At 41.6% G+C, this 14305-nt stretch overlaps 1 protein-coding gene across 3 annotated transcripts in view; it reads left to right on the top strand.

Annotated features, from left to right (window-relative positions):
• Positions 1 to 14302, top strand: part of LOC307026141 (uncharacterized protein) — a 31132-nt gene extending 16830 nt beyond the window's left edge. For 2 of the 3 annotated variants that reach the window (XM_079661301.1, XM_079661300.1), the window contains 3 exons: positions 9128 to 11528; positions 11983 to 12062; positions 12312 to 14302. In XM_079661301.1, the coding sequence (XP_079517427.1) occupies positions 9128 to 11528; positions 11983 to 12062; positions 12312 to 12395 (2565 nt within the window). In that variant the 3' untranslated portion in view covers positions 12396 to 14302. Of the gene's footprint in view, positions 1 to 1610; positions 1769 to 9127; positions 11529 to 11982; positions 12063 to 12311 lie in introns of those variants that run through there. The other variant, XM_079661302.1, reaches the window with a different exon arrangement.
• The last annotated feature ends 3 nt before the right edge of the window (positions 14303 to 14305 follow it).

Raw genomic sequence — 14305 nt, 5'->3', positions numbered from 1 at the left:
TGATAGTAAAAAATGACATATAGCCAGCACTTAATATCATCAGATGACTTCATACACTTATTTGCATTTTTGTAATATGATAATATGATCTGACAATACCACACCTTGGAAACAGTATGAAGGACATTTGAAAAGATGTCTATTGCCACTTTGAATTAATAAATTAATTATATGTAATAGCACAAGTACACAGCTTCAATTCACATTTAAAAAAACATGAATATTATTAAATAGATGTCTTTATGTGTTTGTCTGAGCGTCTCTGTATTGAGGAGAGTTGTGTCTGCAGGAGGAAAAGGACTGACGGCTGAGAGAATTCAACTTGTTTTTCTGCTGCTCACGTTGAGCACTCGCCCTTGGTTTGCTTTGCGATGGCTCCTTAGACTTTATGCACAAAGGATACAGTTATATAACGGCAATTTCATATGAAAGAAAAAAAAACATGAGAAAGTGAGAAACCTGAGGCCGTCCATTGTCATCGCTGTCACCGAAATATTTACGGTGTATCCGTCTCTCTTAGCTGGAGCAGTGTAGGCACCTTAACAAGTGTGTGAATATATACTGTCTTCCTCTGACGGCAGTGAACGTGCCGTGTTAACAGAGATGTTTTTGGGCTGAAAAAGATGACTCACTCTTCACGGCATTGATTGAGTAGTCAGTCACACATTGTGGATGTAGTTAGCACTCCTGAGCAGCCTTCAATGAGAAAGACACATCCCAGAGAAAGCAGTTTAACGGAGGTCAGTGGATATGCCAGAGGAACATTCATTCTGGATTGAAACGTTGATGTTGAAATGTGATGTTCAACGCTAAATTGGATGCAGGATTGATAGTCATTAACTGAGCTTTTGGTTTATTTGGAAATGTCTTTTACATTTTTATAAACCTCACATTTATACTTTATTCATGTCTGACAAAAATAACTAAAATGGGGTTATATGGTGTTGGCATTTATAGTACCAAGATATCTCAAGTTATTTACTGATTTCACAGAAACAGCACTTTTGGTTCCGTTTGATTTGCCTCTAAATCATCCTGAAACCCTGTGATTGGAACATAAAATCACTGCCAAATGAAGTGCATTCAAACAGCAGGAAAAACACGCTTATATAATGAAAATTCTTGTTTTTAACCTATAACCCAAGCTCTTGAATTAAATATGTAAATGTGGCATTTGAAGATCTTCCTAATAGCAGAGAGTACGAATGTATAATAAGCTGGCGGTTCAAATCAATCCTGCTCCGGGATGGAGTGTGTGTTCGAGCACAAGATGAGCTCCTCTCTGCCTGAGAGTGGGTTCATCAAAGAAAGCTCAAGTATTGGCTGTCTCCAGTACACCCCCCCTCCTCTTGCCGTCCAATCAGAGGCGGCAGCAGCCAGGCAGAGCTGCCAGTGTGATGCTGCATTCAGAAACAGAGCAGAGCCTTCTGCGTCTATCCTGTCTCAGGTAGGTCTATTTACACACACACACACACACACACACACACACACACACACACACACACACACACACACACACACACACACACACGCACACGCGCACGCGCACGCACGCACACACACACACACACACACACACACACACAGCAGTCGAACAAAAGTTTGCAAAGATTTTCCTCTCCGTCAGGCTGCAGATCCATACTGCATCATCTGCTGCTAAAACGGAAAACACCCCATGTGTTTGTTATTGATGTGGACCGAGGGATGCCGCAAGCCTCCCAGCAGATCAGAGTTATTAGGATTATAATATGCTGATCGACTAGCTGCGGTAATGTGTGGGTATTAATGTGTGTGTGTGTGTGTGTGTGTGTGTGTGTGTGTGTCGGCATGTGGGGCTAAGTCTGACTGTCCTTGTGATGACTGGTTACATTATTCACGTTTATGATAAGATTGAATGTTTGATCTTGACACAAGATGCAGATATCAGCTGATTATTCAGTAAAGAACGGGTTAGTTGACCCACATTTGTTTCACTAGTAGTGTCTTGTCATACGGTTGCCTATGGTTTCCAAGTTGGAAGATATTTGTCTGTGAGAAATTAAATATTTTTGTGTAATTTCAGATTATATTTTGCTATGGTAACAAACTGTGTGTTCAGTAAATCCAGTCCTTGAGTGCTCTTTAACAATTGACCGACACAAAGGTGTTCCTGGAGAGCAGACGTTGGTTTTGTTTGTGATTTTGAATGCTCAAAATAAAAAAGGTTGATGTCAGTAGAGTTTGGATTATAACAAAAAATAAGTCTGACAGCTTCACGTCTTGTGCCATGTAGAGCTATCAATGAATCAATCCATTGCATCCAGCAGTTAGTAAGTATTTAAGGGGGGGATTATTGGTATTCCATATATTGGTAGAGCACCAGCAATGTGTTGACGCTTTTAGCTCCATTCCTTTTCCAGATTACAGCCGGACATTTTTAACAGAGTTTACAAGAAAACAGCGCATTTTTCAGGGACTGTGAAATGGTGTAATAATTCACATTCGAAGCTGTTGTTGGTCTGTTTGGGCTGCAGTAGTTGTGTTTGTGTTGTTTGTGATTGTGTGTTTGATTATGCAATGATGTGACTCATTGGTGTTTTGAACATTGTTTGACAATCATGGAGCAGAACGAATGCTTCATACTCTTTTCAGGGATGAGAGAAATTATGATAAGTGCAGATGAGCCTGCAGCTCTCTTTCTCAGTCCGCTGCAATGATTACATATGAATTCTTAGAACAGAGAGGGAGCCGGTGATTTCAAGGCTTTCACGAACAGAAGTGTGTGTGTGTTTGTGTGTGTGTGTGTGTGTGTGTGTGTGTGTGTGTGTGTGTGTGTGTGTGTGTGTGTGTGTGTGTGTGTGTGTGTGTGTGTGTGTGTGTTTGTGTGTGTGGCTGCGACAAAAGCACATATAGACACACACACATACGTACACTTAATACACATACTGATGTCTCTGTCATAATTGTATTGTGTGTGTGTGTGTGTGTGTGTGTGTGTGTGTGTGTGTGTGTGTGTGTGTGTGTGTGTGTGTGTGTGTGTGTGTGTGTGTGTGTGTGTGTGTGTGTGTGTGTGTGTGTGTGTGTGTTTCTCTGCTGCTTTAAAGTCAGCCTTAACAGCCCTTATCTTTTACTTTAGTGTTGACAGGTTGAACTATTTTAAGATCAGAGATCACGACTGGACATTTTAAAATGTTCTTTCTTTTTCTCTGGAGAATGGAATTTCCTATCCAGGAGAAAACGGATGATATAAGCTTTTACATGCGTAGTGACACAAGATCTATACCACTGAGATAAGATCTACTTTATTCCAAGGTCCCTTATTCTCATGAGGATGTCAGCCTTCAGTTTGTAGAATGAAATCTTCTGAAAATGCTTTCACGTGTCCATCCTCTCAACTTCAACGTGCCCTTTTTATGGAGGGCTTAATGTCTCAACTGCTCCCCGCTGAGCCTGGAGATTATCAGTGAACAGAATTGGGCATTCGAAGCAAGTGATGATTCACAGGTTATTCAGCGACACCCAAACAGTCATTTGGAGCTTTTTTATTTGGTGCACCCACTTGCGACACGTGCCGTGAAAATTAAGACACAGAGTGTTGAAAAAACGATTAAAACAACCTTTTAGATGTTTCTTATAATAAACGTCTAGCAGCTTTTATTATGACTGTTGTTCAAGAGCAAAGGTGGAGAAGGTGTGTAGTTGATCATAGCAACACAAATGGATAAATACATTTCATTCTTTGACTGAAAGCCTCTGTCGGCATCTCCTAGAAACAATCAACATTGTTTTATTTGACCTCGTTGTTGCCATGACCTATTTGTGACATGACTGGTCATTAATAGTACATTTTCTATGATTTAGGTATCATTAATAAATGGCATATGTTGATGTATCGTCATTATGTTTAGCTTGTCATTTTTGGCTTCTGCAATATAAAATGCTTGGAAGCAAGTGCTCTTGAAATCAAAGAAGAATAAAAGTAGACATATGCTCTGGCCATAAGTCAAAAGGTTTCCCAGTTTTTTCTGCTTGACTTTGACTTCTTTACCATTCATTACCAGTTATTAAATTACAGTTCTCAAGCTAATAAATAACCATTTTGTTTCTTTGTTAGTGAGATGCAGCTTTGCAACGGGGCAAATGATCAAACAAACACATAAGTTCTATCCAGAATAGTGCTGCTGCAGTTTTGGCACGTACATGCAGAGATGTGAACAGCATATTGGACAACTGTTTGCGACTCGAATGCAAAGCCCTTGAGGAAGCCTGCGACTCAATCTGTGAGTCTGTCAAGGACGACATTGGCACATTTGATACAGATTTGTTTATTATTGTTCAGCTCCCTCTCTAATCTAATGTTTTTCTCCTAACTCACTTTTGATTTGTTGAAATGAAACACATCCAAGGGCTTCAAAACAATAGCATTATTCCCCATGTATTAGCATTAAGTCATTGATGGCTAATGCACTTTTTATTGGGATTGTGTGCTTGTCGGTCAATGGGAAACAGCCTCAGGGAGCCTCATCTCCACTCGGCCTAATCTGAATGACAGTTACACAACTGTGTGTGTGTGTGTGTGTGTGTGTGTGTGTGTGTGTGTGTGTGTGTGTGTGTGTGTGTGTGTGTGTGTGTGTGTGTGTGTGTGTGTGTGTGTGTGTGTGTGTGTGTGTGTGTGTGTGTGTGTGTGTGTGTGTGTGTGTGTGTGTGTGTGTGTGTGTGTGTGTGTGTGTGTGTGTGTGTGTGTGTGTGTGTGTGTATTATGTAAAGTTTGCTTTTACTTCGTTAACACTCCAACAAAGCCCAACCATTTGCATGTGCCTGTTGTATGGCTCGTTTCTATCCGTGTGATTTACGAGCTGTTCCCTGAATATGATTTCCGTGTGGATGATCTACATGTTGACGGTAGGCATTGCTTAGTTTTATAATATGTAGGGCAATAGATGAATCAGTGTTGTTTTAAGCTAACAAATTAAAGGGACATTTATCTACAGCCATAGAATTAAGATTATTTCTCTATTGCTAGTGTTCAGCTGTTCCAGGATGCTTGTTGTTGGTCCTTAAGGAGCTTTAAAAATGCACTATTTAAGCCACACTTAGTATTTTAAGATTTTTTTCAAATTGCATGTTGTTCTTTGTCAACAAAAACACCCCAAACCAACAATCTGTCGATCTGTGTCTCAATATGTTTTGGCTTCCTGTCAGATTTTCCGCCCAAAGCTCACTGGTTCCTACTTAAGTTGTAGCTGTGAAAAAAGGCTGAGTAATTCGCTCGAACAGCTGGACACTCTGGATTTGATTGCTGCTTGCACAGGAGGATGTCGTGTGTTTGTTGTTGACTGTTTACTGGGGTGGATTAATACACAGTATGGGTAATATTGAGCATTTGTGGCAGCAGAAAGGTGTATATATAGGATTGAATACAAATAAACCACAGTGTTTGTTCACAGTAATGAAAGAACATGTCAAGCAGTGATATTGATTTTGTTGAATAATGGAGCTGTATTGCATGGAGGAACAATACATAAGGCTTTTGATTCACACCATGGGGATGCATTCAATGCTGGTTATGATATTTCTTTTGAATTTGATAGCTTAAAGAGAAATGTAGATATAGTTAAACAAATCTTTAAAATGTAAGAATCTTTGGATGCATTAGAAAGAAGATGTTTGTAAAGTATAAATGGTCACAAGGTCTATTTGCAGGTCCATGCAGTCTGTGTCTTTGTACTGTAAAGCAGAAATCCCAGAGATGTTCTCCTGAATTCATCGAGTGAATTCACGACAAAATGGACATTGTTTCACAATCATAGCATCCGTTCAAATGATGGAATATCAAGATGAAATAAAAGAGAATAGGCCATGACTTAATAATGCAATGAACCATGTTTATATATGAAGAGATGCATGTTGGTTTTATGCAGCACTGTGAGAACTAATCGACATTCAGGAGCTGTAGGGATTTGGAAAAATGTACTCGAGCAACTTAAGTTTGTTCATTCATGATTTAATGAGGGAATTTGGGTGTCAGGTCCTGGAGGCATGGTAGAAAATAAGAATTGCGAACAGGCTCTGCAGAGGTTTCTCTAAACCTCACAAAAAAACGATTATGCCTTTTCAGAAATAGAATTGTCATTTTAAATGATCTCTGTCAAATATGATGTGCAGTTTGAGTAAAAAGACGTTGCTCAGCCTGAACAGGTCAAGTGTTACTCCTATCTTGCATCAGTTTTGCAGGCCTATGTGACATTTCATATGTTCATATTTAACAACACATAATTATATCATGCCATTATATTTTGAGAGCTGCTGACATCACATATTTTTGCTCCGATTAAAAAGCTTGCAGTTTCTCTCCACCTACTTTAGTCAGAAAAAAGTGAATGCCTCCTTGTTAGGTTCGATGTCTCTCTCTTTCAAAGCTTGCTAAAACACTGAAGGCTGTGGGCTGCAGTTTTAAAAATATAAAAGTAATTTGACCAACATGACAAGGTGTTTTTCTTTAATGAGGACGTTTTTATTTACCACTCAACCCACACAACATGAATACAGCACTGCTCCCCGTCACATTGAGCAGTCTGCTGATGCTGCTGAGGCGGAGGCGGCTTGAGCAGTGTTGATGGTTACCATGGCACTCAGTCTGTCGCATGCATGTGTCCTTGTAGGCGTATTTGTTTGTGTAATTGAAAACTTCCAAAGGCAACCAAGGCATTGTGACTGATGTGGATGAATAAAAGAGATGTAGTGGCCTCTTGATGGAACACGGCATACTGTGTTACATAGCCATGAACAAATTAACATCATGTTCATTTATCAACCAAAATCTGTGCCTGAATGTATTTTGAAATGAATCATGCAGCAGGAGTGATGAAAGGAATGCTCCGTAGAGAGGAAGAGGAGAAAGGATTATATTTTTGGTAGCGAGCGGTCTGGCGCTGGCAGTGTTTGATGTTTGTAGCCGTGGGTATCCTGTTAAATACTTTCAGCTTTCAAGTGAAAACAGCCCTCAGGCCCTGGTGAGCGTTTGCCTCAACCTGAGCCTTTCATAGAGATAGATGATACATCAGAAATAACAAGCTAACTATCCCTTAACCTTTTACATTCTAATATCTCTTTGAATGTTCATTGTGGACAAAGAGAAGAGTCTATTTACCCTTAACACACACATATGGGCGTTTGGCGCAGTGGGTTAGTGCGTTGGTGTTCGGCACGGGGGGGCACAGGTTCAAACCCCACTGCAATCAGCGTGTCGTTGAGACACTTCACCCCAAATGGCTCCTGTGGGGATTGTCCACAGTATTAGGTACGTAATGGCACAGCCCCGTTTAAGCGTACCTAAGCTGCCTCGGTGGCCGTGGCGCATTTCCATTACAGTTTATGACCTGGAGTAGCAACGCAGTGTAGGCGGGGCGATCGGCTTTTTTTTGGCCAATGAGATGTAGGAACGGCGTCACCTCCTCGGTCGACCACGGTGTGCTTTTCTTTGACGTTGCCATTTTTGTAGCTCCTCCGTTTAAAATGCTGTGTATAAAAATGCTGCAAGCTTGCTTCTAGATATATATGCGACGCTAGGGATGATCTTGTGACGATTCTCTCTGACCAATCAGCAGTCGAGAGTGTTGACGTCACTAGTTCAGCCCTGGCCCTGGCCTGATAGAACCACCATTTTATGGGGCCGGAAAAAGTACCTGCTAGCCGGTGCTACGCTATATGGAAAGGCCACCAAAAACTGGCCTGGCCGCTTGAGGACGATTAAGGACGCTTAAACGGGGCTACCCGCTGCAGTGGAAATGCGCCATAAGTCGCTTTGGATAAAAGCGTCTAACAAGTAACATGTAATGTGATGTGATGGTGGCTATAGCGAGAGGTATCACTCTGTAACAACTGTGTGTTTGCTGTTAATTCAGTGGAACTGTGATTGTGCTATATTGAAGTTTGGACCCAACATGCATGCACTGTGAATCAAAACACATTTTCAGATTTGGTTTTAGCACGTGCATACCCCCAATTCTCGAGATAATCATTGTTCTGTGGGATGCGCTCTGTTCACAGAGTTGTATGCTGCGGAGTAAAAGTAAAACTGTGTACAAATGAAATGCTTAGTGAATTTAGATTTTGATTAATTCTGTGTATGCTTTTGTTACCCACTGATTTGAGGCAATCAGGGATTGAATCTTGTGATTTGATATTCAAGCACTGATTGTAGCCACTGATTGTTCTCACACTGACAAGTAATAGCCATTTAAATGACTGTGTGCGTGTGTGAACACAGGGATTGGTGAGCTCAGACAATCATCTTGCAGGGACACTCTGGCCGTGTGTGGGAGGCAGACCCTTCACGGCAGTCTTACATAAGAAAAGCTATAATGCCATCTAATTCAGCTGCTTTTGATGTGCTTCATCTCTTACTGAACATAACCCACATAGGAAAACGCTCACAAACCCACCTCCCCCTTTCCCGTTTCTCCAAATGGCGCTGGCACAGAGCTCTTAACTGCCGTCCGTGGACATGTACAAATGTGTTTATTGCACTTCAAGAACTGTTAAGGAAGATTTGCCAAAGTCACATTGGTGTGATTACATTCACACTCACAAAGACATGCTGTAGTGTTATTGAGCCGGTCCTGTGTTCTTGTCTTTGCTGTTGATGATGATGATAATGAAGATCTTTTCCATTGTGAGTTTTGCAGTGACAAAACTCTTCATTTTTTCACAAAGAAACGCAATCTTTAGTCTGAACATTCCTATTTGTATGCATCACTGCGATTCTCCTGCTTTGTTTAACAATATAATTATATATAATAACACTATTGATGGTAAGTGCTTTGTTACACAGTGTGCAGTATTGATCTAATGTCTAAATAATAGTCCTGGTTCAGCTGAGTGGCTGATTTAAAATCATCAGCTTCTATTTTGTTACATTTGAATGTCTTGCTGGTTATTTGGGGTGATTTCACACAAGCATATTTAAGGACGGGACTTTGAAACATAAGGAGGAAGACTGCAAATCATTTCAATCTGAAGGAGGGGTTCTGTGAATATGCTGCCATTGAATGTATCTCCGCATTTGGCAAAGGAACAAACTAACAACTCCCTTTCAGCCTCCCAGAAAATAAGTCTACTTTTCTTGTTCTCTCTTTTTTTTTTTCAGAGAGCTACCTCGATGGATTTCGAGGCAGATGGAAAAGAACTGAACGAAGGTTGCAGCACCGCCGTCACCATGGAAACCACTGAACAATCGGAGCCGGCGATGGACTGTGAAGTGGAGGTCGCAGTGGCCAATTCACCTGAGCACAGGGAAGATTGCACTGCAGATGATGAGCCTGTTTGCTTAGACACAGACTCATCAGATTTCCCAGGGGAAATGGCAAAGCTTGACAAATTATTAACTGACCTGCCAACTGGCACAATTGAGATTGACAACACTGACTGCCCTGAAACGCCTTGTGAGGCTCCAAATGAAGCTTTGATACTGGAATCAGGGCATGAAGAGCTCAACAGGAATGAGTCAATCAACTCCTCTGTGTCCGACACGCTCTCCAGTGCTGACAGTGTTTATGAGAACGAGGTACATTGTAAGAAGCAGGACATGCCAGAACAAGATCCTGAGCAAGAACAAGTCCCTGAGCCAGAGCAGGATCCCGAGCCAGAACAAGACGTTGAACCAGAACAAGACGTTGAACCAGAGCAAGACGTTGAACAAGCGCAATTCCCTGAGCCAGAGCAATACCCCGAACCAGAGCAATACCCCGAGCCAGAGCAATACCCCGAGCCAGAGCAATACCCCGAGCCAGAGCAATTCCCCGAGCCAGAGCAATACCCCGAGCCAGAGCAATTCCCTGAGCCAGAGCAATACCCCGAACCAGAAGAAGACACTGTACCGGATTATTACCCTGATGAAGACCTAGACCTGGGGCAGTACCCTGAGCCTGATCAAGACCCTGAACTAGACGAGTACCCTGAGCCGGAGCCATATCCTGACCTAGAGTTATACCCTGAACCGGAGCCTGAAGATGAGGATAATAAGCTTTATCTCGAAGATGATGGTTATCCAAATGTGTCAGTCGGTGCAGAGGAAGACCCAGAGGCCTGTGACATCCTGTTTGAACCCCCCATTACAGAGGAGTCGATATTAGAGCAATGTATTAGAGAAGATGCAATGTCAGATGTTTCCAATGAGTTCTGCCATGACCAAGACCCTGATGATATGGACGAATGCCTGGGAGTTCAGATTGAAGCCGCTTCCTCAGACAGTGACACCGACGACAAATGGAGATCAATATTTTCTTCTTCCATAAATAAAGAAGATGATGACTCATATTTGGACAATCTTGAGCTGAGTGCTCAGGAGCTCTTTGTGCAGAAAGTTGAGGTGACAGACTTTCAGGAGGAAGACACCAACAACATCGAAGAAGTCCATATTGAGGTTCCACAAGTGGAAGAAGTTCTGGAACAACCTGAGGATACTATTTCCTTTCCTATTCCTCCACAAGAGGTTAAATATAACCCTTTAGGCCTTCAAGGTTTGTCCAAAATCTCTGAAGACGAGGGCGAAAATGGAAAAGAGGCCAATCCTAACCACGCCGCCAATGAAAAGCACATCGACGCAGACTCGAACAAGAAGCAACCGAAAGACTTCTGTGTGATACAGGAGACCAAGAGTAAGAATGTCAGCACGGAGCATGTGGACTTCCAGCTGGCTCGAAAACAGTGGCGGGAAATGGAGGAGCAAACTAAGAACAAGATCATCATCCCTACAACCAAGCACCCCAGCTTTCACGGCAGCCACAGCTTCATGTACACACCGGTCCGCAACATTGAAAGAACTCAGAAGAAAGCTTACGAACTGGAGAGCTTGAATCTGCTTGGCGATTATCCTCACACGCAATTCAGCCCTTGCTCAGAGGATTCTGGCCTGGATGATTCGAGCTACAGGTCCCCGTATGATGACCTGGAGACATCTGTCGAAAGGGAGATTCGCATATCAATGGAGCGGGAGGAAAACTTCAGGAGGGAAAAGGGCCTCTCCAGGATGGGCAAATCCACTGATTGTGCTCCATCACGAAGTATGCCGAGATCTATAAGCACTCCACTGACGCCGTCATTCATCATTACCACCTCACCCAGTAAGGAACCACAAAGACACGAAGTATCGGCAAACAACGTCATCATTCTCGACCCAAGAAATGATTTCACATCCAGCCTGAGACACGGCAAAGACAACGGGGCGGCTCAGTCCGGAGAGTGGTGCTCCGAGGACAGCAGCTCCAACGTCATCATCCTAGAGACATCCAACCTGATTATCCGAAGTGCCTCCGATTTCTCACTCAACAAAGCCTGTGAGCAACCCCAGGAGAAGATGTTCCTTAACAACCCTTTTTTCAAGCTGCGTTCAAGGAGCACAATGTCGCTGGTGGATGAAGAGATTAAGATGATGAAGCAGAGGGAGGAAGAGCTCAAGAAAGAGAGGGTGAATATGTACGGGAAAGACAGGTTCGATAACGAAAGGATATTGTCAAATCACATGGACACGTTGTCGTTTGACAATCCAGGTACGTCAGCGATATATCGACCACATTATTAAAAGGTCCCATGTCATGGCCATTTCCACTGATCATAATTCCATTGTTGAGGTCTACTAGAATAGATTTACGGCTCCACGGGTTGGTCCATTTGGTTCCGGGTAACGCATGACCGTATTGCGTCATAGCTCTGGGCGCGGCTACTCCTGGGGTTACGTCACAGTACCCAGGAAGTAAACAATGGACGTATCTCCAACGAGGCGTTTTGGGGAGGTATTTTCTGTGTTAGAGTTTTACTCACTACAGGGTGTACTTTGAGGGTTTTGACTCTGCAGACCGTTTACATGCAGAAAGACCTTCATAACACAAGGGGACGGGTAATAACCGGAAAAGCATGACATGGGACCTTTAACACTCTGTAAACATGTGTGTTGCCTTTTGGTGTGTGTGCATTAAGCTAATGATGATGTTTTGATCTCACCAGTGAAGTGCAAGTCGTCCCCATCATCACCAATGAAAACGGCCTACAGGATGGATCGCTCTGCTTTATCCTGTGATCACAGAGTAAGTTCTTGTTCACACATTTCCATTTCTTCATTGTAGCAAAATGTAGCTCAGTAACTCAACAGCAATATGACCATACCATTACCATTGCATTGACACTCATTTACTTCCCACTTCAGTCTTATAATCTGAGAGAGGAGGTGGAAGTGGAGGAGGAGGAGGAGGTGGAGGTGGAGGAGGAGGTGGAGGTGGAGGTGGAGGTGGAGCGAGTGCTTTGAAAGCAGGTAAACAATCAGCTGTCTTTCTTAGTTTCCAGACCTCTACGCAGGAGGAAGACGCAAGAGTGCTATGGCTCTGCGCTGGGAGGCGGGCGAGTTTACAAAAAACGAATGAAGAGGACCAAGTCAACAGTTCGCCATGTACGGCCATCAATTGTCATTGTTTTACTCATACAAGTTGAATGCAGTGTTGCAATTGTTTCATTTTGTGACAAAACCGAAACGCTCTGCTTCTGTGATGCTTTGGGCAAAATTGGCAAAACAATGAGAATGTTTTTTGTTTTTTTGTTGACAAAATTCATATAAATCTTCTACAGTTTTATTCTGATAACACTAACTTCTGGCCAGAGGGTGTCCGTTGTTTTCCTAATCCCTTTTGAATCAAAGCTGCTGCAGGAGATGACAGTTTATACTACTTGTTGGATTAATAAAATCATCTTTATTACAATTTCGACAGAAACAATGCCAACACACAGCTTCCAAGGTATGAGGATTTGGAACTGTGGAAAATGGTGATTATCATGCAATAATGTTTAATATCGGCATGCCTCCTGGTGAACGATCACCTGCATATTATACCGTTTAAAAAGAAGAACATAACCTCAAAGAACTGCCAGTAAAAGAAAAAAATACTTTGAATATTGACCTTGTTTTTCTGGGATATTAGTAAAGAAATCTTAATATAGTACTCACATGCCATATGTACATAAAACGTTATTGGTAGCTGTCAGATACATTATAATTGTAGCTAGGGTACGCTTTGATAGCACAAAGGTTAGTTGTGAGGGTTAAGGTTGTGTAACTGAACATTACAATATCATCCCTTAGTAGTTACTTATTCAGACGCAGAACAGTGCAACTTTATCAATCATTTGAGTGTTTTTAGCTCAAGTTTGTTCGCTTCTAACTTTTCGAAAAATGTTCTCATGCTAGCTAGCATTTCACTTTGCCTGCTGTAAAGAGTTGGACAAGCAGTGAAGACTAGCTTTAAGCTTACGTTAAAACAGATGCCGACTGCAAATGAGTTTGAAGAACTCCATATTGAATGAGCAGACTTCAGTTAAACAGAGAGCAATTTGAATCCCATACAGCTTGGCGGCGTTATAAGGAGTTTGTCTTAAGGCCAGTACGGATAATGAAAGTAATCAATGAGTCTATCTATGACATGTGACTACTCTATTAAGATAGAAAGATTGTGAACCTTTCCTTTATTTAAAGCAACATTATGTAGTAATCGGTGGTTTCAGAGTGCTAGTCATTAATATAGGAAGCTGTTGTGTTAGACATGCATTTGTTATGATTACCTTACTTATTAATAACCAAAATCTAGCGAGTCGACATCTTTGCTTACACAGCCAAAACATCAAGCAACATCACAAGGCTAAAGCATGTTAATATTGCAAAGTTAAAAGCTTTCTGCACATCAAGAGACTTCATATATAACCCACAGGCTGCCACAGCACGATCAGAGAGAAGAACACATATTTTATAGTTTTAAAACACTTATATAATGTTGCTTTAAAAGACGAGTATTTGCTGATCTGAGAGTTGTTGTTTTTGTTGAGATGCCTGAATGTTAGACAAATGTAATGTTGACTCCACTCTTTGCTTAACCTTTCTTGACATTATAAATGTAAATCAGATTTAAAAACATATTTTGATGTTATTGTATGTCTTGATACAGCAAACGCTATATGCTCAGTGTATATTAATTGTATTTTCGTACAATGCTTATTCGCTGCAAATTAATATTTTAAGGTGAGCTACAGTAGGTGGGCGTAAATCAGCACAATATGAAGACTATATTAAACCCATACCTTTAAGTTGGAAAGTATAAATCACATATTGTTACATAAATCATTTAGAGAGAATAAATATGAATATGCATTTTAGAGTTCGGTTTGTCACACACTACCTGCAGTTAGACAATCCAATACGTACAGGTGAAGTGAGCATTGCTGTCACAGTGCTTTAAACTAGAGGACCAATGATATACATGCAAAGTGGACTAAAATCTCAGAGCTT

The sequence above is a fragment of the Notothenia rossii genome (genome assembly GCF_949606895.1).
Source record: "Notothenia rossii genome assembly, chromosome: 12".
NCBI lineage: Eukaryota > Metazoa > Chordata > Actinopteri > Perciformes > Nototheniidae > Notothenia > Notothenia rossii.
This window is presented reverse-complemented; position numbering and strand designations above follow the sequence as displayed.